Source organism: Ciona intestinalis, chromosome 14 (assembly GCF_000224145.3).
Source record: "Ciona intestinalis chromosome 14, KH, whole genome shotgun sequence".
Taxonomy (NCBI): domain Eukaryota; kingdom Metazoa; phylum Chordata; class Ascidiacea; order Phlebobranchia; family Cionidae; genus Ciona; species Ciona intestinalis.
In genome coordinates, this window is record NC_020179.2 from 4,502,108 (window position 1) to 4,525,068 (window position 22,961).

General features: G+C 36.8%; 5 protein-coding genes and 1 non-coding gene across 6 annotated transcripts in view; 3 read left to right on the top strand and 3 right to left on the bottom strand.

Annotated features, from left to right (window-relative positions):
- The window catches only part of LOC100175020 (uncharacterized protein C11orf65 homolog), a 6,716-nt gene extending 4,512 nt beyond the window's left edge, over window positions 1–2,204 (bottom strand). The window contains exons 1-5 of the mRNA XM_002126471.5: window positions 1,874–2,204; window positions 1,452–1,578; window positions 1,149–1,188; window positions 839–936; window positions 304–450 (exon numbers count right to left, since the gene is read on the bottom strand). Of these exons, the coding sequence (XP_002126507.1) occupies window positions 304–450; window positions 839–936; window positions 1,149–1,188; window positions 1,452–1,578; window positions 1,874–2,073 (612 nt within the window). The 5' untranslated portion in view covers window positions 2,074–2,204. The remainder of the gene's footprint in view (window positions 1–303; window positions 451–838; window positions 937–1,148; window positions 1,189–1,451; window positions 1,579–1,873) is intronic.
- On the top strand, window positions 413–485 carry mir4184 (microRNA 4184). Its single transcript, NR_034581.2, has one exon. It is a non-coding gene; the product is annotated as a microRNA 4184 (primary transcript).
- Window positions 2,205–2,441: 237 nt separating the features above from the next.
- On the top strand, window positions 2,442–4,885 carry LOC100185213. The gene is made up of 3 exons (XM_002126533.4): window positions 2,442–2,768; window positions 3,321–3,452; window positions 3,929–4,885. The coding sequence occupies exons 1-3, from the start codon at window positions 2,543–2,545 to the stop codon at window positions 4,816–4,818; spliced, it is 1,248 nt and encodes a 415-aa protein (XP_002126569.1). The 5' UTR covers window positions 2,442–2,542; the 3' UTR covers window positions 4,819–4,885.
- A 135-nt stretch (window positions 4,886–5,020) lies between these two features.
- Window positions 5,021–8,189, bottom strand: LOC100175865 (histone PARylation factor 1). Its single transcript, XM_002126649.5, has 6 exons — window positions 7,911–8,189; window positions 7,283–7,565; window positions 6,817–6,922; window positions 6,338–6,482; window positions 5,741–5,912; window positions 5,021–5,451 (listed from the first exon to the last, which is right to left on the bottom strand). The coding sequence occupies exons 1-6, from the start codon at window positions 8,095–8,097 to the stop codon at window positions 5,325–5,327; spliced, it is 1,020 nt and encodes a 339-aa protein (XP_002126685.1). The 5' UTR covers window positions 8,098–8,189; the 3' UTR covers window positions 5,021–5,324.
- Window positions 8,190–9,369: 1,180 nt separating this feature from the next.
- On the bottom strand, window positions 9,370–20,558 carry LOC100183596. Its single transcript, XM_018814737.2, has 14 exons — window positions 20,434–20,558; window positions 19,853–19,987; window positions 19,347–19,409; window positions 18,927–19,091; window positions 18,415–18,579; window positions 17,952–18,125; window positions 17,575–17,736; window positions 17,115–17,327; window positions 16,163–16,536; window positions 15,339–15,674; window positions 14,843–15,023; window positions 12,151–14,444; window positions 11,581–11,761; window positions 9,370–11,210 (listed from the first exon to the last, which is right to left on the bottom strand). Exons 1-14 carry the CDS (start codon window positions 20,501–20,503, stop codon window positions 9,370–9,372), a joined length of 6,354 nt encoding a protein of 2,117 aa, XP_018670282.1. The 5' UTR covers window positions 20,504–20,558.
- Window positions 20,559–22,039: 1,481 nt separating this feature from the next.
- The window catches only part of LOC104266425, a 2,878-nt gene continuing 1,956 nt past the window's right edge, over window positions 22,040–22,961 (top strand). Inside the window, exons 1-2 of the mRNA XM_009862580.3 lie at window positions 22,040–22,223; window positions 22,761–22,907. Of these exons, the coding sequence (XP_009860882.1) occupies window positions 22,181–22,223; window positions 22,761–22,907 (190 nt within the window). The 5' untranslated portion in view covers window positions 22,040–22,180. The remainder of the gene's footprint in view (window positions 22,224–22,760; window positions 22,908–22,961) is intronic.

The following is a 22,961-nucleotide window of genomic DNA, read 5'->3' on the forward strand; positions in this document are numbered from 1 at the left end:
TCCAGCTTGGTACTTGCGAAGTTGTGAGTTGTAACACTCACTCTTACATAATACAGATGACAGAGGTCTTACATAATACAGATGACAGACAAAGGATGTCATGCTTTATACACTAGTGTATGCCTTGTTGCAGGACTTTACTCATATAAAATGTAAATATACAATGTTTGGGTGATGAGCCAAACTTAGCTTAAACCCCAGGTCCTTTACTGCTGGACCTTAATAGATTGTGAATACAATTTTAGTATACAATAAATACAATGTTAAAAAAGGAAACACACACATACAAGTACTACAACTCACCCCAGCAAGCCTAAACCTCACATGAACACCAGCTGCCGAATCCAATAGTTTTGATTCATTAGGGTTGATGCATTTAAGCATTAGAGCTGGATCTCCATGGCCACGAAAGTTGATTAAGTCGCGATAATATCGGAACACTTGCATGTCCTGGTGGGATCGTATGGATATTTAAGATGGAATAACAATAGCACATAATATATAGTTCTGTAAGATGGGATACCATAAGCAAATGATGTACCATATTTCCTCATCGCTTTGTTAGCAATTACCAATACCAAGGGTCATTGTGTTTATCAAACTGTACAAAACAACAGAGGTTAATATACAAATGTATATAGTAGTTAGTATAGTGCGATAACATGGATTATCAACACTTTTTTAGAATGGTGAAGATACGGCTATATAATTCTGTAACTATTTGTTAGGATATGGTTAAAATGTACTCCCGTCATAAAACACTGGTAAACATGATATATATCACTAAATATCAGTGACACATATTAAACAAAGCGCCCAAAATAGTCAACACACTCACAATGTGTCTTCTCCACGAGCGTTGTATCACGCTTGCTGCATCAGATTTGTTTGAAATCACCCGACATTTTGGAGGCTTTACTTTTTCTGGGGTTGGTTCTGCATAGAAATCATGAAATGCTTGTTTATTGTGGATAAAATGCAAGACTTTTATAAAAGCATCAATAGGTATTCGCAGAATCTTGTGATACAGGTCTAATTTATTCGTTGCAGTAATGTTTACTCATTAATGCAGCGAAAAAATATTCTAGGGGTAAGGCAGCCTTTCAGCCACCCCAGGTTTGTTGCCTATTATACAAAAACAGAAATACCTTGAACCTCAGGTGTGTTTGGTGGATGAACAGAATCAACCTGAAAAATAATATATGTTAAAGAAATAATATAATAAAGTAACTGAATACATTATTTAAAAGAGCTAAAATATATATTTTTTAATTATCTTTTTAACTACAGTAAAGAACCTATTTTAAGATGGGAATTATTAATTATTAGGCAAACAACGGTTACGATTACGTTCTTAGAGTATTTTTAACAACAGTTGTTATTACAGTTAGTTACAATTATATGAGTTAATTATAAATTGACATCAAAATAACATGTTTCAGATTTTTTACACTTTGTTGTGACTGTTCGACGCCCAGTAAAACTGACGATGAGTTTTGTATTTCTATGGCTTGGGGGGGTTTCTGTTTCTCTTTTATTTTATCATCGTGACTAACGAAGAGACCACGAAGGAATTTCCTGTAAAATGGGGATGGTGATTATTTGGTTAGATTAGAGCAATTATAGATTTATTTTGCTGATATTGCTACCAAGCATATAATATCAAATAGAATATTTTGTATAATTATGTGATTTTCAGAAAATAATAGTACTTTGCATAGAATTATCCAGTATTACTTTTTCTTAGTTACAGCACATATTAAGCACTTTCACGCTAGTTTTTTTATTACTTTTTTATTACTAATTTTTTTATTATATTTTTTATTACTTAAAAGTCACGTATTATAATAAACAGCCAACAAAGCTATGATACCTGCATGCAAAACCCCTCCAATGTCTTGATATCTCCAACACAGCACTTATTAACTTCTCTGCAGTTGCTTCTTCGTTTTTTATATGTTTCTTTCGCTCAGACTTAGTAGCTCGTGCCAACTTTAGTGAAACTGCTGCTGAATCGGCGGTATTTTGCGAGAACGCAGTCAGTATTGAAACTGCTTCTTTTTGGTTTAACATTTCGTTTTTTGCGTTCTATCTTAACTTCTAGACTTTCTTATCATATATAAATATACATATTAAACTCAAGCATACGCATTTATAAGTAAAATGCAACAAAACTGTGTTTTTATTACCTTTTTAGTTATTTTTTTCGCCGGGAAAAAGCTTGGCTTGTAACCGTGGGAACATATTTTTATCGGAACCCAGTAAAGCATGACGGTAAAATAGAAATCGCGAACTAATAATTTAGGATTTTTTATTCTTAATATACCTACAATTAAATTGTTATATTGCGGATTTTGTGCAGTTTGCATCAGCAGGTATTGTTTGTATACACGCTTCGACACTCAATTCATTGAAAATCCGCTTTTAAACGGCCTAGAATATATATTACCAGCGACCGTCTATACTTTGTAATTCACAAGTCGCCAAGCAGACATACGCTGCTTTGCCCGTTTTATAACGTTTGCAGTAAATTTCAGGCAAAATGTCAATAGAATGTTACGTGCCGGCATGCAACAATATGTGTGGGATTTCATTTGAAGGTATTCCGTTTCCTAAAGACGAAGAATTAAAGCAAAAATGGATATCTGCAATATATGGAACCCGGGATAAGTCCCGTAAATTACCAAAAATAATGGAGCCAAAGTCCACTTCGTTGGTGTGTCCCAATCACTTTAAACCGGAGGATTACAAAACTGTTACGATATGTGGTAAGCAATGTAAATTGGCTGATGTATATTAAGACAGACACAAGACATCCATGTTATAACTTGACAGTGAACACGAGGTGTATGAATACACCATGTGTGTCTGGAGTATAAGAAGACACCCATGTTATAACTCGACAGTGAGCATGAGGTGTATGAATACACCATGTGTGTCTGGTTTATAAAAAGACACCCATGTTTTAACTCAACAGTGAGCATGAGGTGTATGAATACACCATGTTTGCCTGGTGTATAAGAAGACACCCATGTTATAACTCGGCAGTGAGCATGAGGTGTATGAATACACCATGTTTGCCTGGTGTATAAGAAGACACCCATGTTATAACTCAACAATGAGCATGAGGTGTATGAATACACCATGTGTGCCTGGTGTATAAGAAGACACCCATGTTATAACTCAACAATGAGCATGAGGTGTATGAATACACCATGTGTGTCTGGTTTATAAGAAGACACTCATGTTGTAACAGTGAGCATGAGTTGAATAAATGTACTTTACCCATTATAAAGAGAACCATTGCAACTATCCTACAGGTGTTACTCACCGAACCCATGAATTAAAACCGAACACGATTCCAAACTTGGACAATTGGACAAAACTAAAGAGCGATCCCAAACACATTGAAGGGGAGATCAAACAATATGAAGAATTAGTGTTTAATTCAGGTGCTAATATAATGATGTTGGACATCTATTACTGTAACCCAGTGGTCACTAATGGGTTGTCTAAATTATCAGTCATACTTAAAAAAATAATCACCCACAAAGTAACATACATGGTAACTCATAAGCTGGCATGAGGTGTATGAACACCTGTGTTATAACGACTGTCGTTGCCCCACCATGCGAGGATAAGTAAGTTATATTTATTTATGTATTTCATATACTATTTTTACAATGTAGTTTTATTAGGCTGAAAGATTGCATGTTCAATAAGTTTAAAGTTCATGTGAAATGGTCCGGATCAAGAACTAATATTGTTGGACGGTTCTCGTTGTATCATAACAAAATACACCAAGTGCTACTAAATATGCAGCAAACAAAAATCAAGTCCAACTAATGGTGTACCATAAGATATATATCACCAAAAACTAGCATCATCAGTCTCTTATTTTAATGTTAATAATGTTTCTATGTTACAGCTAATAATATTGTGTCTATGAACGAGCAACTGAAACTTGAAGTCAACAAACTAACAATCGAACACATGGAGTTAAAACAAGCAGTGGAAGCTCCGTATCTATCATGCAACAAACTATTCAAGAACCCCAACCAAGTGGTTAAAATAACTGGGGCTTTAACACGAGACGTCCTGCAGCATAAACTAACAAGAGCAAAACCTTACCTTCAAAATCTGCCTGATGTGAGTTTAAGTTTTGAAGATCAACTTGTTGCGGTTTTATCAAAGCTACAACTTAACCTACCAGATAAGCTGATGTGTCTCGTGTATTCAATATCCCTCTCACAACTGCATCAGTTGTTCAAAGCATGGGTGTCTGCGCTCGCAACAGCATTCACACCCGTCTGTGTAAACGAGGGCTTTGTAACAGCGATATTAAAATACGGCCGCAGAAAAATCCTTTGCGACGTCACACTTTTAAAAATACCAAAACCTAAAGTGGAACCAGATGAAACAAAGGATGTGGTAACTTGTACACGAAACTTTGCACTGCCTATCTCCCATGCTTTATGCATTGTAGCTCAATCTCAAGTTCTCTATATATCAAAACTATTTGAACCAAATGTACCTATTCTAAAAGCTGTACGTGACATTGAAGAATTTAGTGTCCATTTGAAACCTACAAGCTTGGTATACATTGAGCCATTAAACAGGGTTGTAACTAAACAAGACATCCAGCTTGGCGTGGTACTTGACACTGATGTTTCAAAAACAAACAGAAAATTGCAAAAGGATCGCAGGAAACCTTTTATAAATATAGATCAGTTCCAAATATTAAATTCTCCATTAGAAGAACCTTTCTCTTCACTTGGATACGAGTTAGCTATTGTTTTGGCTGGGATAGTTCGGTAAAACTATAACTTGTGTTGTATGAGAAATAAACTGCCACTTGATGTATAATAAACCACTTTATGCATATAGCATTGGTTCCTAACCTATGGTAGGTATAACACTTGTGGTACATGATAGTCTTCCAGGTGGTACATGAGTTTTTAAAGAATTATAAAAGTTTACTGATCAGACAAAATAAAAGTAAATGAAATATGAGTGGGGATTTTTGGAAGAGTTTTTTTTAATAAGTGGTACAAGAATTCTGTATGAAATCAAAAAATAAAGATGCACAAGAAGGAAAAGCTTTAGATGATGTGTCATACAGATTAACTTATATAAGCACCTGTTGAAAGTGGTGCAACCAATTCAAGGTTATTATGGTGATAAATACAGTAAAAGATGCTGATATCAAATGAAAAACTACGCAAGTAGAACAAGTTTAAATGCAGAAGCATCAGTCTAAACAACTTTGTGAAAAAATACATAAGACAGTTGAGAGTTGTGACAACTACTGAAGTCACCTTGTGTTACATTCTATCCATATTTTCTAAACGTCGATCTTTTAAATGAGTTTCAATTATTCTGGCGTAAAGGTCTCTTTTGGTAAGCTTGTACGCCATAGTGAGTAAGTTAGTAGCCAACTTGTTGAAGTATCTGGGAATACAATAGAAATTTATTAGGATTATTTGCAAAAGAAAACGGTAATGTTAAAAATGCTCTTACCCATATAGAATAGAATCTACATAAATTTATGGGGTAATTGGCCAACTTAGGCCTAAATCCCAGGTCCCATGGCATGCCTTTCTCTAGGACCTCACCCACATAGAATACAATGTTGGGATAATGGGCCAACTCGGACCCAAATCCAAGGCGTTATACCGATTGCTAGGTACGCTAAGAATGTATCGTATTTAAAAAGCAAGTAAAATTCACGCTACACTACCTTGATCCGTTACAAAACACATCCACCCCAAGTTCCAATCCCATACCATAGTCGCATTCATCATTAGCGAACTGTATAAACGTCACCATCTCCTGTATCGGATCAAACCTCAACATTCTTTCTTTATCATCTTTGGCTTCCGTTATCTTCTTCAATAGCTTGACCAAGTCAGCTGGAATATATGAGTATGTTTGAAAGTCAATATATCACTGTAAATGGTTCATGGTTGTAATCTACTTTAGTGAGGTCATACAGGAAGGCGCCAAAGGACCTGGGATTTAGACCAGAGTTGGCCTATTACCCCAACATTGTATATGCACATTCTATTCTATATGGGTGAGGCCCTACAGTGAGGCATGCCATGGGACCTAGGATTTAAGCCAGAGTTGGTCCATTGGCACAGCATTGTGTTCTATATAGGTGAGGTCCTACAGAAAGGCATGCTACAGGTCAGGTTCTATAGCCTAGAATGGCAGGAGATCTGCGATTTGGGCCATGTTCCATTACCACAACATTATATTAGGGGAACATGCGAAATTAAGATTTAGACTAATGTTGGCCCATTAAACATAAGCATATTGAACGGAACCAACTCACGGTTACTGTGAGGCAAAGGCCGGTATCCAACTTTATCTTCACCAGATATTGGAACCACGATGCCAATTTTTTGTAATGTCTTAGCAACAACCTTCTTCTCGCGTTGTCTCACTTTGTCACTCCTTGGGATGAGAGAAAAATCTTCCTGAATAAATATGAGGAACAATATATAGCAGTGTGTGTAGGTATTATGTATAGTTTATATTCGTCTTTCTATTTTTTATATTTCTTTATGAATATATGCAACTTAGTTATCCTTGCATGACAGAGTTTTTCATGGACACACACAAAACACAAACACTGTGCCATAATAGCATTTTGAAAAGCTCTCATTCACTACTGAAAGTGTCATATTCTTATTTTGATATTTTCCTCCTGTAACCGGAGAAAATGGGTTCAAAGCTTGATGCTGCTACCACTGTTTGACCAAATTATCAGCCATATATTCCTAATTTTTAATTAACAAAAAAAACTCTCACTTGTTGCGTTAGTTGTTTCAGTTTAGTTTGAATTGATTTTGCAACTTTAGTTTCGTCTTTGTTGGCTTTCTTGTTTGATTTCTTGAGGTAACTTTCTATTTGTGAGCTGGAATATAAGTTGGTTTTGTAGTGGGTGGATAAGTACTGGTAGACAATGTATACCAGAGGCACTTATGTATACCAGAGTAGGTTGAGTACCTAATTTTTTCATTTAACTATGAAAAAATTATTACGTAAAGGTAAGGTGTCACAGGGCTGGTGGCAAAACCAGGTAAGTAATGTATCCTATATAGCTAGGTATCTATATGCGTCAGTTAATGTTTTCTTACACTCCTGTTAAAGACCCTCAATGTCCCAAAATCCAACAACATGGACACATTCTACTACTACGTTGGTATAATAGAATAAGCTTTAAACAAAGAGGAAATTATATACTATGCCTATTAATAGGAGACTTTCCACTCACTTCACTGCTGCAAATAAATTATCTCCTAGAACCGAATAAACTCCATCTTTCCCCGAGTTCGCAACGACCACATTTTCCTCCTCCTGTGGGTCATCTTTAAAATATCCGATGTGGAAACCTTTGTTTACAACTGAAGTTACAACAGTAAGTAACTCAGGGGTATCATAGTAATGTCTCCACTTCATATGGTAGAATTCTGGCGGTTTGGAATCATCTTGCTTGTGTTGTTGGTGAAGATAGTAGAAAGGTCCGACCAGTTTCAAACCGATGCAAAGTAAACTGTCTGTAATATTTAAAATTAAGATCTGCTCACGACATAATCATAAGCTATAACTTTAACTCCTTATTTGACCATAGGTTTATGCCTCGGTATAGAACCTCACCCACATAAAATAGAACTCTGGTTTAAATCTCAGATACCTTGACGTGCCTCACTGTAGGATCTCACCCATATAGAATAGAATGCAATGTTGGGCCGTTGGGGTAATATATCAACCCTAGCTTCAACCAGCAAGCATATTCAATGTGAATAGAATAAACAGCTGGCAATTTGAACAAAGCATATAAAACAGCACGTACCAACCAAAAATTAACACGATACAATATAGTAATGTTACGTCATACATACTTAAAGGGTTTTCCGGTTTTAACTCCACGCAGAATTTCCAAAACGCGAAAAAATCTCTCGAAAACGAAATTCCGTACAACTTTTCGATTCGCTCTTTTTCGCTTCCCGTATCTTGTTCTACGTTCTTCTGTTTCTTTGAAATTGTGGCCTTCGCTTCAATTTCGTCACTTTTTCGCTTCCTTGGCATACTTTCACGACTTTTATTGAATATTTTAACAACAAAACAACTTAAATTATTTGCAAAATTCGCGCCATATTTTTCCAATGGGAAATACCCTACGCTGAGTCAAATCGATAGAGACATTATATTTATAGCTTAAAAATAACTGTTTTGGTTACCAACATTTTTTTATTGCATCAATATTTTATTTGCAGTTCACAAGACAATGTCACGTGCAATGCAGCATACTAAACAGTCAGTAAAAGTTTACACGAAAAGAAATTTTCAAACTTTCATTTTATTTGCAAATAACAACATAATATTAACATTTCAATATTTCGTGCAGTCTGCGGATGTGTATTGAGTGCATATGCTGTCGTTTGTGTTCTCCTCGTATCCTTTTGTATTGTTAAGCCCGCTACCAGTGATCAAGTTATGTAGATTGCAATAGTTTGTTCCGTGATCCAGCACAGCGTACCACGTATTTGACCTTGAGTAACCTTTCATTACACACCACGTAGAATCGTCGGCGAAACGTATTTTTTGCGACGTGCGAAATGTAAAAGTCAAACTATCCACATAATTCTTAACTGGGGTCGTATGGGTTGCAGTAACTTTTAGATCATCGTTCCTAATCAATTTATAAAGGCATTTTTCTCCGCTATGTGTACATTTGCCCGACCATGTTTTGATTTGGTTGACTAGCTTGGTTCGGACATCATCACATACTGTTGACGGGAACTCCCATTGAATGGAACAAGAAGCATGAAGTGGGATCGCCGATACTTTGTAGTTAACTGACACCAGAACCAATAACACAAATACGCAATGCATTATAAAGCTACAGCTATTAACGCTGTAAAAAGTATGTATAGTTACGAGATGAAAAACTATTTTAATGTACACGGTTGCAGAACGAGGAATCTCCGTCTCGACGTTGCATCGGTAAACATTGTTTACAACTATGAGGTTTATTACGTCACAGGCACATGACAATAACGTTCTTCGCGGTTGAGTAGTTTTTATTTGACGGGGAGGAAATAAGACAAATGAAATGTCAACAATCAGTGGTTGGTGCAATGACCGTTGTTTAGGTCTTGCACAAGAACAAATACGTTCACAATGGTAGCAGCATCAGGACTTGATATTATTACCCCCTGGTTTAGACATTGGTTTAATAACAGTATTTTACTGACTATATGTTGTGAACCCATTATCCTTCAGTTATGACGTATACATTTCCCAACCGACCCACAGCTCTAAGTAAGAATATTATACAAACAATAAATTATAGGCTACTCAAAAAAACAAAGCAGTTTTAACAATTTCTACAACACTTGGTTTCATACCAAACACCTCTAATTGACCTGGTGTGCTTAGAATAGCTGATAGAATGGACTTGGTGGGTTGTGGTAGTGCATATATGTTCAATACTGAATCAATTGCATCTGGTAGATCCAGACCACGTAGGTCCACCAGTGTTGCCAATGCTCTATCTAGCTCAAGCACTGATGATGCACTTGTCGGTATTTGTGCAGCACTGGTAATTGAAGGAGGCAATGTGACATTGTATTTGGCCAGCATTGAAAGCAATTGACTCCATACATCAAACTCTAATGATGTAGTGTCCATGGTCCAGTTGGAGTTATTGTACACAGCTCTATAGTTTGACTTCTTAATAGTAATACCAACTGGGAACCTTTTGAAAGCAAAAGTTGAAACATTCAATGCAGGATCTGTAATTGCTTCTAAAAACTTTGCAACCAAGTAAGCTTCATTCACTGCAACATCAGGCATGACTTTTGATGATAAATAAACGTTATACGACACCATTAATGGCCCACCCATAGTAGAACTCCCAATCTTTGCAGCTCTATTCAAATAAACTTTTCTTGGCATTGGTGAGGTCACTTTCATGACATCATAGGGAAATCCACCGAATACACCATCATGTTCAAATGCTCCAAGCACGGAGGAAATTTTAAAACTTTCCGTTAGGTTAGTTCCATCAAGATTATGAAGATTCCAAATCAGATTCATTCTTTCATTACATTCCCATTTCATATTCATCTCCCCATACTTCATGTCTTTGCATTGTGGTGTTTTTGGTAATAGAATAACAACAACATATTCGGCAGTTATGTTCGAATTGACCATGTTTTCAGGATATCTTCTTTCAAGCAATGTTGCCTCTCTTATCTCAGTAACACTCACACTTACAATATCATCCCCACCATCATAGTCACCTCTCATGTACATGTAAGTGCCATTCCCAATGTTATAACTCCCATTTCTGTCTTCTTTCTTCTCAGATCTTCCAACACTGTTGTTCACTCCCTTATTTCCTAACCTTGGCATGAAAGCTCTTCCAAGTTCTGATTCCACTGAAGTTCTCAACTTTATCATATTAACTTCACTTATAGATCCAAGGCTCACATTCCCAGATAAGAAAACTTTCCCTTTGAAAACCAAAGCCCTTGAACTGTTAAACAAGTTTGAATCATTCAGATCCAAAGTAATATCTGCCTCTGGTACAATTTTTTCTACTTCTATATCTTTAACCATTGGAATTTTAAACGAGTATGTTTTAAAAAGATCCCGTTTCAATTTACCAGCTAGCTCTTTGAAAGCTGGTGAATCTTCCTTAAGAATATTCCCTCCAAGCTTATTATATCTTTGAGATAATGCAGTGTTTAACTGTATGTAGGAAGAGAACTTGATTTTAAACACATCTTCTTCTTTATCATATGAGTCCTCCTTAGGGAGCAACATCCTCACATCTACCCATCCAATCCTCTTCAACTTGAATGGAAAACCTCCAAAAGTGAAACCATCTCGGGATAGATTCCTCATAGACATTGAAGCAAAGAAGGAACTTAGTAACATGCCTGTACTCACAATCTTATGACCTTGACCTTCTATATCCACAACATACTGAGCTGTTATGAGTTCACTTCCATTCATAAATCCAAACACAGTAGCCGTCATATTAAAGCCGGTGTTTTGACCAAAATAAGTTGAAAGTTCGTCCCCAATAAACTGCGCCATGTCAGTAAAGTCAGAAGAGCTTGTGTTCAATAATTTGTTGTTGAATTTGAATGTTGAATTAAGTTCGATCATCCCATAGAAATAAGAGGTCTCTGGAAATACAATGTCAAAGGTAATGTAAACTTTCTGTTGTGTATTATAAGAGACAAGAGAATAGAGAAGTAAGTAAATATACAGACTAGAGTTGGCACATTTGCATTACCCCATTGTTACTACATATATCGTAAGAAATGTAAGTTTGTATTGGTTTAGGCAACAAAGAGAAATTACTACTAAATGACAGGTGTTAAAATGGGTATAAATAAACAACGCAAGAGGTTAAAAGAACTGTGGGTTTTTTAATCCTGCTGTTGGTGAGCCTAGCTATTTTACAAGATGCATACCAAAATAAAACTGAAATTAATTAAGTTTAAATCAGGGTCACATAACTTATGTTTGTAATCCAACCTTGGTTTCAACTACCTGTCATATTACCTGTACAACTGGCCTCACTTCCCACCTCACCACATATGCATTTGAATCCTCCCATTGTGTTCATACATGTAGCATTGGGAGGACATGTGTTATTATCACATTCGTTTATATCCTCACAAGTATAACCATCACCCTTGTATCCATCCATGCATTCACAATCATAACCACCCTGGTGAAATAAAAGTTTTAGTTTAAAGTTGATGGAAAATGGTTGGAACTTAATTATTCTTCAATAACTTTGTTTTAGATTCTGGTTACAAGTTACCACAAATGTAATTTTGGTGTTTTAAGCCACAATAATATTACACACCATGTAGTAAAATATAAAAGCATGTACTGTTATATAAAAGCCCATACTGTGTATGTGTGTATATGTTTTTTTGTTAATTAAAAAAATGATTTTCCTAATAAAGCCTTGTTAAATGGCAGACAAAACGTCATAAATACACTACGTTTTTTTCATACCAAATAAGCAGTAGAAAGAATATTTGTATGCATATAGACTGTATTATTTGTATTAAAAACTGCCCTAAAATTCCTTTTTATACAAAGGCTTACCTCCTCATTCTCACATTCAGCAAACGCATGGCAACCATGTGTGTCAGTTTCGCATTCATTTTCATCATAGCAGAAACTGCCATTCCCAACATAGCCATACTTGCACTGACAGCCATACATTGAGCTGTTGTAGACTTCCTCAAAGCAGATATGTAGATCACCACAACTCATGGCATCCTGGGCTTCCATTGTAAAGTTGAGCACAGCACCTTTAGTTGAATGACACCCCATCCAACCTTCTTCATAAAACTCATCATTTCTTTCAGCGATTTCAATAGAAATGTTCCATAAATCCGAATCCACTTTCAACCCAACAAATGGGGTTACCATAACAGCTTTATTGAAGGCAGTACTAATATTTCCAGCATTCCAACCCACCAAACCAACACCTGCAAGTTTAACCTTATGCTCCACAACCCAACTCATGTTATAACTCAACTTTGTTATATTCATCATTAGTATTTCATCTTGTGTTGGTCTCCGTACCTCACCAACCATTGCAGACACTTTACGCACAACAGTATAAGGCTGATCAACTTTTACAGTTGGATAATCATCACTAAACAGCTCCTCATATACTTTTTTCACATTTGCAATGAAGGTTTGAACCAAAACTTTGTAACCAAGCTTTCCAAGGTTAAATTCTTCAACTGTATTGGCAGAAGGTAATATATACACTAACACATGAGCTTTATACTCAAACTTTTCATACATTTCTTCTGGTTCTTCATTTTCTTCTGACATTTCATAGGAATCTACTATTCCAATATAAACAGGGGTGTCTATATACCCAACGTTTAATGACTGATTAGTAGCGACATATTCTTGTAAACTCCGGGACAGTTTTCCTTCGTCAATCGATTCCAAATATTTCTCCGGTCCCAGTATTTCCACAGTATGTTCCGCAACTAGTAGTGGCGTTCTAAGGTCAATGACATCATCATCAGATGGTCCCGGGATCATTATACTCTCAACTGGAGGTGGAAGTGACAATGGTTTAAACACTGGGACACCATTGAACATATTATCATCTTTACCAAGGTACCATGTAACAAAACTTAGCACCAAGACAGATGGATTGAACTTCTCCATTTGTAATTCGCTATTGTTAAGTTTTGAGCAACCAGTGTCATTACCAACATTGTAACTATAATTCATATTTGTTGCATTAAGTTCACAGTTAGTCTCCAAGCCTGGCAGATCCACTAGAACTATATGATGCACTGTTAATGTTGAGTTGACACCCATGGATTGATTCTTTAGTTCAATACTTAACACTTGAACGAACACATCAAGCATATCTTCCTCATCTTCTTTTGGGCCTTTTTCTTCTGATCTCTTTTTATCTTCTTCCCTTTTTCTCGAATTATCCCCTTCTTTGTTTTGGTTCTCTTTTTCAGCTTTTTTCTTTTCATATTCATCATCATCATCTTTTTCAACCTCCTTTTTCTCTTTTTTCTTTGTGCCTTCTTCCCCACTTTTTCCCGCTTCTCTCAAACGCTTCAATGCAAACATATAACCATCTCTCAATCTTCCTTGTACTGAGATAACTAGGGATTTATATTCCGTCAGTGAAACAAACCCCACATTTGGCTTCAACTCCACCATACCTACATACACAAACCTTGAACTTCCGTTACGACTCATATTGACTTCATTTAAATCCACCATATGTTGGTTCAATGATGTCACACTGTGCACTGTGACATCATCAACATAAGGGAATCTGTATGAATATCCATTATACAAGTCTCTTTCCAGCTTTGAATATAATTCCATAGCAGCAGATTCTGTTACGTTCAATGTATCATTGTACCTTTTACTATACCACCTCGTAACATTGGGATTTATGATTGTATATGACTTGAATCTTTTTCTCATATACTCCACTTTAGAATCCCCCATTACACCAGGTATGATTTCCAGACTTTTGTTCTTATTAAGCAAAGCCCTCACATCATCAGCTTCTATGATTTCAAGCTTCAAAAATCCTTGAGAAACGAAGTCAGTTCTTCCATCATTTATCGCAGTGTTCATAGAAGCATTGAACTGGTCTACTGTAATGTTGGTTTCCCCAATGATATATATAACATGGTCCACTATAACACTCCCATTCATAAATCCAACCACAGCAACTTTGGTCACAATGCCCTGTATGACATCATATAGCTCAGCAAGTTTTATCTCAAGACTTAAAGCAAGGTCTTGGAATTCTGGGCTGTCTGGATTGGCCAGGCTTTGTGTGAATGTGAATGCAGGATTCAGTAATACGGTGCCTCTCATTAGTAGTTGAGCTGAAAATATAATACGCTGTCATATATATAGTTGGATGTATAACATGGGTGTCTTCTTATACACTAGACACACATGGTGTATTCATATACCTCATGCCCACTGTCGAGGTATAACATGGGTGTCTTCTTATACACCAGACATACATAAGGGGTTTATTCACCTCATGCTCACTGTCAAGTTATAACATGGGTGTCTTTTTATACACTAGACACACATGGTGTATTCATATACCTCATGCCCACTGTCGAGGTATAACATGGGTATCTTCTTATACACCAGACACACATGATGTAATCATACACTTCATCGTTTCATACAAGGGTCTATTGCCGCATTACTTCAACTAATGGCAACTAATCACCCAATATCATAATAAACAGCATAAACACTTCCCTACCTTGACATTCACCCCCAACTTCTACATAACCCTCAACACAAGGACACGAATAATTTCCAACCAAGTTCCTGCACCGAGTGTTAGGTTGGCAGATTCCCATCATTGCTTCACATTCATTTATGTCCTCACAAGTATAACCATCACCCTTGTATCCATCCATGCATTCACAATCATAACCACCCTGGTGGGTAAAAACTTAGGTAATTTAAAGGCAATAAATAAATGTAACTTATTTATTCTTGCATGGCAGCCAACGATAGTCATTATAACACAGGCGTTCTGTTTCATACAACTCTTGTCCGCTTACACGTATGTAACTTGTTTGTCTTCGCATGGCGGGGCAATGACAGTCGTTATAACACGGGTGTTCATACACCTTGTGCCCGCTTACAAGTTACCATGTATGGAACTTTGATACCCTATATTTATGGGCTGTACCAATTGTACTAAAACTGACCAAACCATCATTCTTTTATACATAATCTTTAAATCTTACCTCTTCATTCTCACATTCAGCGTATACTTGGCAAGCATGCATGTTGTTGTTGCATTCATCGTCATCAACGCACCAAGTTCCGTTACCAATGTAGCCATCTTCACATTTGCATGTATATACCATCTCTATGATGTCATAAACACATTCTGCATCATCATGACATAACACAGCTGAATTATTCCATTGTTCACCAAATAAAGGATCACACATGGTGCTTTCTGATTGGTTGTTAGTACATGAGGAACCATCCATATTATAACCATAAGGACACCAACAAATAAACGAACCGACTGTGTTGATACAACTTGTGTTTCCACTGCAATTATGTAAACCCTCCTGTAAAAAAAACAAAAAGAAACTTACATAAAGATTAGGGATCCGGTGCTACAAAAACAAAACAAAAATCTAGTCCAACCAATTGTATAAAAAGATATATATTTTGCCTAAATGACATCCTCAGTCTCTTATTTAAATAGAACACACAAAGATTGTAAACAGTATTAAACTATTACTTTAAAATAAAGCGATGGATTTAAACACAGTTACAGAAGTTCAATAAAATTTTAACTTAACCCAGCCTGTTTCGGTGGTTGCGCAAGAATTTAAACCTTAGAAATACAAGCCAACTATACGACAAATCTCTGGTCTGCTGCTGTATCTTACCTAAAGACCTTACTTAGGCCTCACCCGTAGTCACTTAAAATTCAAACAGGTAAACAGTCTATTTATAATTTGGGACCTCACTCATATATAATAGAAAAAATAACACTCCACCCCACCCTTACCCATAGACATATAGAAATAGAAGCAAGCAATCCACTAACCTCGCATTCTTCCAGATCTACACAATCCTCCCCCACTTTATAGAAGCCAACCCCGCACCCACATAGGTAGCTACCATATGTATTGTTGCATGTGGCATACTCTTCACACACACCAGTGTTGGTGCATTCATCAATATCTTCACATCCATTCAACCCATTGCCTTTAAAACCCATCCCACAGTCGCACATGAACGACCCCATTGTGTTCACACAATCAGCATTGTTCGGACATAAAGTTCCATTAGTGACATCACACTCATCAATATCAATGCATGGTGATGTCATAGTATCTTGTATAAATCCCAATGGACACACACAAGCATATGAACCAGGTACATTGACGCACTCACTTGGATCTTCACATTTGTTTAAACCTATCAATAAAAACATTATTAACTAACTTGCCTGGTATTTGAACTCAAACCCTTGATGCTCTACACATATACTAGGGTGGGGGAAGATGAGACATTTTGGCACATCTAAATATCCTGATCATGTTTTAAACAATTAACAACGATCTATAAAAGTTGTGAGGATACGGTTTTATAATTATTTGAGTTTTCTTTGTTTACTACAAAATGTGACGAGAAAAAATAATTAAAAGGTGTCCCATCTTCCCCAACCCTACTATACATTGCAAATAAAATATAAAGGTATTGCATTTAGAATTGATTAATCTATTGTATTTGTAAGCATTTCGTAATGGACCAACTGTGATCTAAATCCCAGGTTCTATGTCTTTCCCATAAAGAATTAGTCCTCTAATGTGGCAAGTCAAAAGACCTGGAATGTAAGCTAAACACATTTTTGGTTATACCATTAAGCTAAGTGTACTTTTGGTTTTACCAATAGTTTTTCTGTGTCTAGTATGAAACGTGTACCATTTATGTTGTGATAGTGAATTACCAATTAGTGGACACAGTCCAGAAGTTTAGATAAATTAGTTGCTCACCTTGCATGCAATCATTGATATCCTCGCATAGATATTCCCCTGCATCTAAAACCAGATCGTAACCAGAAGGGCATAGGCACGAGTACCGCCCTGGCTGGTTCAAACATGTAGATAACCCACCACAAGTGTGATTGTTGTCGGTGCATTCGTTTATATCGTCACAAACCCCATTGTTTAAGATGTAACCAGTATCACACCCGCAGTTGTAACTGCCTGTAGAATTGTAGATGAAATATAAGAAGATGTCAAAATAAAACATGGTTGACAATTTAGACATTGATTTCATTATAAATGAATGAGTGAGTGTAACTTGTTTATCATCGCATGGCGGGGCAACAACGCTTGCTTTAACACATGTGTTCTGTTTTATACACCTCGTACCCGCTTATGAGTTACTAAGTATGTCACTTTGTTGGTGAATATTTTCATGTATGTAACCTCTTTCATATAAGCCAAGTACCTTGTGTGTTAATACATGAAGTACAGTTGGGCTGTGGGTTTGAGCATTCATCAATGTCCACACATGATGTTACACCATCTCCTTCATAGCCAGCAAAACATTGACATTCTATACCTTTGCATGTGGCTAAGGGGTGGCAACTATCAACACAGGTGGCAGATTCTGTAGAAAACATATATTTATATCAATAACTTCTCAACCTTTCACGATTTATGGCCCTTTCAGAGTGATCTCTATTGGGTTGTAGCAGTCGGGTGTTTGGATAATGGGCCAACTCTGAGCAAAAGCCAGATTTCATAGCATGCCCTGGTGTGGGATCTCACTCATATAGAATAAACACCTGATAAGAAGCTCTTAAAGATGAAACTGCATCTTACCTGTAATATTAGGTGGGGCATCCATAAACATCTTATAATTGAACACACGAAGGTTTTCCCGAGCCATAGCAGATGAGAAACTGTTCCTTAAGCTCGATGTTGTTATATTGGTGTTGGTTGGAGATACAACAGTTATATTGTAACTGATGGCCAAGTTGTTGTCAATGTTTGTGACTGTAAATAAATATGAATACACAACAGTGTGGTTATGTAGTGATAAGAGCAAACAAATGTTCTTACATTAACTAACAGTCGAGTTTGTGAAGCTATTGCAGTGTGTGGATAAGTAGCTATTGCAGTGTGTGGATAAGCAGATATGACTTTTGGTTGGTTTGGTCATTTATATACTTGTGGGTGGGAACTTGAGTGACTTATCCATGGTTGCCACTCCCATGCCCGCAGTCAGATTACTGGAGCTCTTGCAATGTGTGGATATGAAAATATATTTGCTACAAGCAGTCACCTGTAACTGTTTGAACATTAGGCACATTGTAACGCAGCCCAAGCAAGATTTGATATTCAATCCTCCCCCACCATAATTGTGATGTCATCAGTGATTGAATAGATGTGAAAATAGAATTAATCCAAAGTTGGGAAAGGTATGAAAAACCAGTGAATGTTGTGACATCTGTGTAGTGTGCCGTTAAACAGAGTATGTTTAAGTTATAGCGTTAGTGTCTCCTTATACACCAGACACACATGGTGTATTCATACACTTTATGCTCACTGTCGAGTTATAACATGGGTGTCTTCCTATACACCACACACACACGGTGTATTCATACACCTCATGCTCACTGTCGAGTTATAACATGGGTGTCTTTTTATACACCGGACACACACGGTGTATTCATACACTTCATGCTCACTGTCGAGTTATAACATGGGTGTCTTCCTATACACCAGAACCACATGGTGTATTTATAGGTTGTAAAAGTGTATGTTACATTATTTAAACGTTAATTTGTTAATTACCTTTACCGTTCACATTGAAATAATCTAAAGGGTAAAAACACCAATAATAGTTCGTCTGTGACGTGTCGTAGCAGCAACCACGTGACTCGCATCCGATTTGTGATTGGTTGGGAGTTCCGCAGCGTTCTCTGCGTGTATATTCGACCGTGCGGCATTGGGGAGAACCTGGAAATTATGCAATGTAAGTTATTTATAACGACTTCAAAACGTTTTGAAAAGTTATGTTGATATAGTACGTTGGGAGGAGATGGGAAACATTTTTATCTTATTTTCTTGATCCATTTCGTAGTAATCAATAGGCCATCAATTCCCACGAATCCCGTAGACCGTTGTTAATGGTTTAAAACACGATCACGATATTTGGATATTATGTGCCAAAGGTGTCCCATGTTCTCCCACCCTACTATATAATTTACTCACCATGTTGCATTAGATTCGCATCGAGTGGACTTAGTTTAGGTATTTGTTCTTCAATTGGGGTATCTGTAATATACAGGTACACATGGATTTATAAAAGAAAACAGGGCTGCTACTAAATCCAAAACGTGACAGCCGTTAGTACGCGCCAAAACATATACACGAAAAAAAATAAAACGTGGCCACTATTTCCGAATATCGAGGTAAAATATCCACAAACAATTACCGACAAAGTTAGATACGTGGCAATTTAATGCACACATAGTAACTCATAAGCGGGCACGGGACGAAAAATATAGTAGAGTGGGGAAGATGAGACATCTTTTTATTCTATTTTCTCGTCGCATTCGGTAGTAAACAAAGAACATTCAAAGAATTATAAAAACCGTAGTCTCACGACTCCCATAGACCGTTGTTAATTGTATAAAACACGATCAGGGTATTAAGATATTCCGTGCTAAAGGTGTCCCGTCTTCCCCCACCCTACTATAGTAAGTACATCCCGTTACCTTGCTTATAGAAACACCACGGGATTCCTCTTTGGTTGCTTCGTTCATAACAGCAACCAATAGCGACGCATGTTGGACCGCGGATGCCTCTCCAACCACAGTCAACTTTCGCTGATGGTAACAAAGTACACGAGCCTGTTAATTACGTCAAGGATGAAATAAAAATTATAAGTAGGGTGGGGGGTGATGGGACATCTCTAGCACATAATATCCAAATATCCTGATCATGTTTTAAACAATTAACAACGGTCTATGGGAGTTGCGGGGATATAGTTTTATAATTCTTTGAATGTTCTTTGTTTACTACCAAATGGTACGAGAAAATTGAATGGAAAAAGTGTCCCATCTTCCCGTCCCTACTGTATTTCGAATAGTTGACTGGTGATGATAATTGTAAAAGGAAAATATGTGGTAGGTTGGGTTAAGATGTGACATGTTTCATTCTCTTTTGGTGGTAAACAAAGAATATTTACAAACTATACTACCGTATCCTCACGGCTCTAAAAGAGCGTTGGTAATTATTCGAATCACGTTCGTGAAATATGAGATTTATCGTACTGTATTTCATTTTTAGCATATACCTGTATTCTGTGCAATATTAAACTGAATGCAAAGTGTTAAAAACACGCATAGTTTCGTAATGGCGATCATTACGATACAGCAGCAACAGCGCTAACCGGGATTAACCGCGATCTCCAAATTAACTGCAATAAAAGATAAAGCGGATTAAACGTATTGAAACATTACCTAAATTTATATCCAAATGGGCTACATATATATTTTATACTAAAATATAAAACAACTGAATATATTTTTGTTATCTTTGAACTTAATTAAGTTTAACTTAATTAAAATAAATGGCTCGTTTGTCCGCTAGGTGTAGCGACCACGCTTATTTTCTTCCAACTAAATGTAAATATGTTTTAACTCTAAGCGTGTTATAACAACTGTTGTTTTGTCGCTAAATCCTGTCTTTTCTTAAAATAACATTCTACGATACAACAAAAAATGGTTAAAAATGTATAGAAAGGCATCATAGATAAAAAGTTCAATTGTTAAACCTAAATTACAGAACACTAAACCAACTAAACGTTTATACAACGTTCGTGTCCACAAACTCTGCAAATATCTTTACGTACATTCTGTTTCCAATATGCTTCTAACTGGCCACGTATACGCGACGTATAGATAGCTCGGGACGTTACCTTGGCATTAGGGTTTCATATAATTGATGTTTGCAGTAATTGCATACATGGTTGCAAGGATAATTACCTACTGTTTACAAATATATGCATTATGTAAGGGTTTTAACGTAATCTGTGTAATTAAAACGACTCGAGAAGCATGTGAATTGTGTAGCGAGTACACAACCACTGCATGCAATAAATTCAATGTAGTGAATGTATATACAGTACGGTGGGGGAAGATGGGACACCCTTTAACTCTATTTTCTCGTCCAATATATAGTAGTAAACAAAGAACATTCAAAGAATTATAAAACTATATCCTCACGACTCTCACAGATTAATGTTAATTGTTTAAAACACGATCAGGATGTTTAGTTATTATGTGCTAAAGGCGTCCCATCTTACCCCACCCTACTATGGCTTATTTATCGGAACAACGATAGCCATTATATAACATGGGTGTTTCATACATCTCGTGTCAGCTTGCAAGTGACCAAGTATATGAAACTTATTTATCCTGGCGCCGAGGGGCAACGATTAGCCGTTATAACACGCATGTTCAGTTTCATAGACCTCGTGCTTGCGAATTTCGGACAACCTGTTACGTAGCACATTTCTGATTTTTTGCGATTTGATTAAAACAAAAATACCAGGGTTGTGGTTGTATAAACATAATATTATGAATCACTTCAGTATCCATGGTATAATTCGCACGACTCTCTGTATGGCTTAATGGAGGTTTTGATTCTTCGTTCTTTTTAAAACCATACATTTTCAAGAAAGAATATGTTCGTTAAATAGAGCAGTGGTTCCCAACATATGGTGGGCGTACCATTTGTGGAACATGAAGGTTTTCCAGATGGTACGTGAGCAACTTATTTGGGTCGCAATGAAATAAATAAAACCCTGGCTTTTTGGCACCACATTTTTTTCACAAATTTAGCACTGAATGTAGTTTTTAAGTGTTTTATAAGGGGCTCTATATGAATGGGAATCGTACCCAAGTAGAAACTGTTTAAGATTAACTGAACAGAAATGACAGCAGGAAACTCGGTATACTGACGTTGAATGATCGACGCGTTATTCCTCATTCTACTCGAATAAAACAGAAGCATTCGGATACGTTTTGTTGGAAAGCGAAATGCATTGGGTTGTAGTTTTGGCGATTTCTTTTGCCTTGTCATGTAAGTTAGCGTTGCTTGAATATTGTGCTGTTGTGAGTTGAAGAATTTGTTTAAGTACAGAATACATCCATGTTGTAACTATAGACAGGGAGCATGAGGTGTATGAATACATCATGTGTGTCTGGTGTATAAGAAGACACCCATGTTATAATTGGACAGTGATCATGAGGTGTATGAATACACCATGTGTGTCTGGTGTATAAAAAGTCACCCATGTTACAACTCGACAGTAAGCATGAGGTGTATGAATACACCATGTGTGTCTGGTGTATAAGAAGACACCCATGTTATAACTCGGCAGTGAGCATGAGGTGTATGAATACACCATGTGTGTCTGGTGTATAAGAATACACCCATGTTATAACTCGACAGTGAGCATGAGGTGTATGAATACACCATGTGTGTCTGGTGTATAAGAAAAATTCATTATATACTTCGGCAGTGAGCATGAGGTGTATGAATACACCATGTGTGTCTGGTGTATAAGAAAAATTCATGTTATAACTCGACAGTAAACATGAGGTATATGAATTACAGACGGAGAAATTCAACTATCAAACAACAAAAACGCGACCTGCACTCGAGCTTGTGTTTTAAACGACAATTGCCTGAACCTTCTGCGAGGAATGTCATTGGTCCATATGACGCCGTTAGAATGCCGAACATGTATCGCAAACCGATGCGGTGAGTTATAGAGTCATATAAGTATATTTAGTAGGGTGGAGGAAGACGGACACC

Bases quoted from the DNA above. Each gene is read 5' to 3' on its own strand.
- LOC100175865 (XM_002126649.5), bottom strand. From the start codon at position 8,097: ATGCCAAGGAAGCGAAAAAGTGACGAAATTGAAGCGAAGGCCACAATT. The intron at 5,913-6,337 runs GTGAGTTGGTTC...CATATATTCCAG, and splicing joins GCCTTTGCCTCACAGTAACC to CTGACTTGGTCAAGCTATTG. The intron at 5,452-5,740 runs GTAGTGTAGCGT...TTGTATTCCCAG, and splicing joins GTGTTTTGTAACGGATCAAG to ATACTTCAACAAGTTGGCTA.
- LOC100185213 (XM_002126533.4), top strand. From the start codon at position 2,543: ATGTCAATAGAATGTTACGTGCCGGCATGCAACAATATGTGTGGGATT. The intron at 2,769-3,320 runs GTAAGCAATGTA...ACTATCCTACAG, and splicing joins CAAAACTGTTACGATATGTG to GTGTTACTCACCGAACCCAT. The intron at 3,453-3,928 runs GTGCTAATATAA...TCTATGTTACAG, and splicing joins AGAATTAGTGTTTAATTCAG to CTAATAATATTGTGTCTATG.
- LOC100183596 (XM_018814737.2), bottom strand. From the start codon at position 20,503: ATGATCGCCATTACGAAACTATGCGTGTTTTTAACACTTTGCATTCAG. The intron at 18,126-18,414 runs GTGACTGCTTGT...ATTTATTTACAG, and splicing joins TAATGTTCAAACAGTTACAG to TCACAAACATTGACAACAAC. The intron at 16,537-17,114 runs GTGAGCAACTAA...TTTTATTGATAG, and splicing joins TATCAATGATTGCATGCAAG to GTTTAAACAAATGTGAAGAT.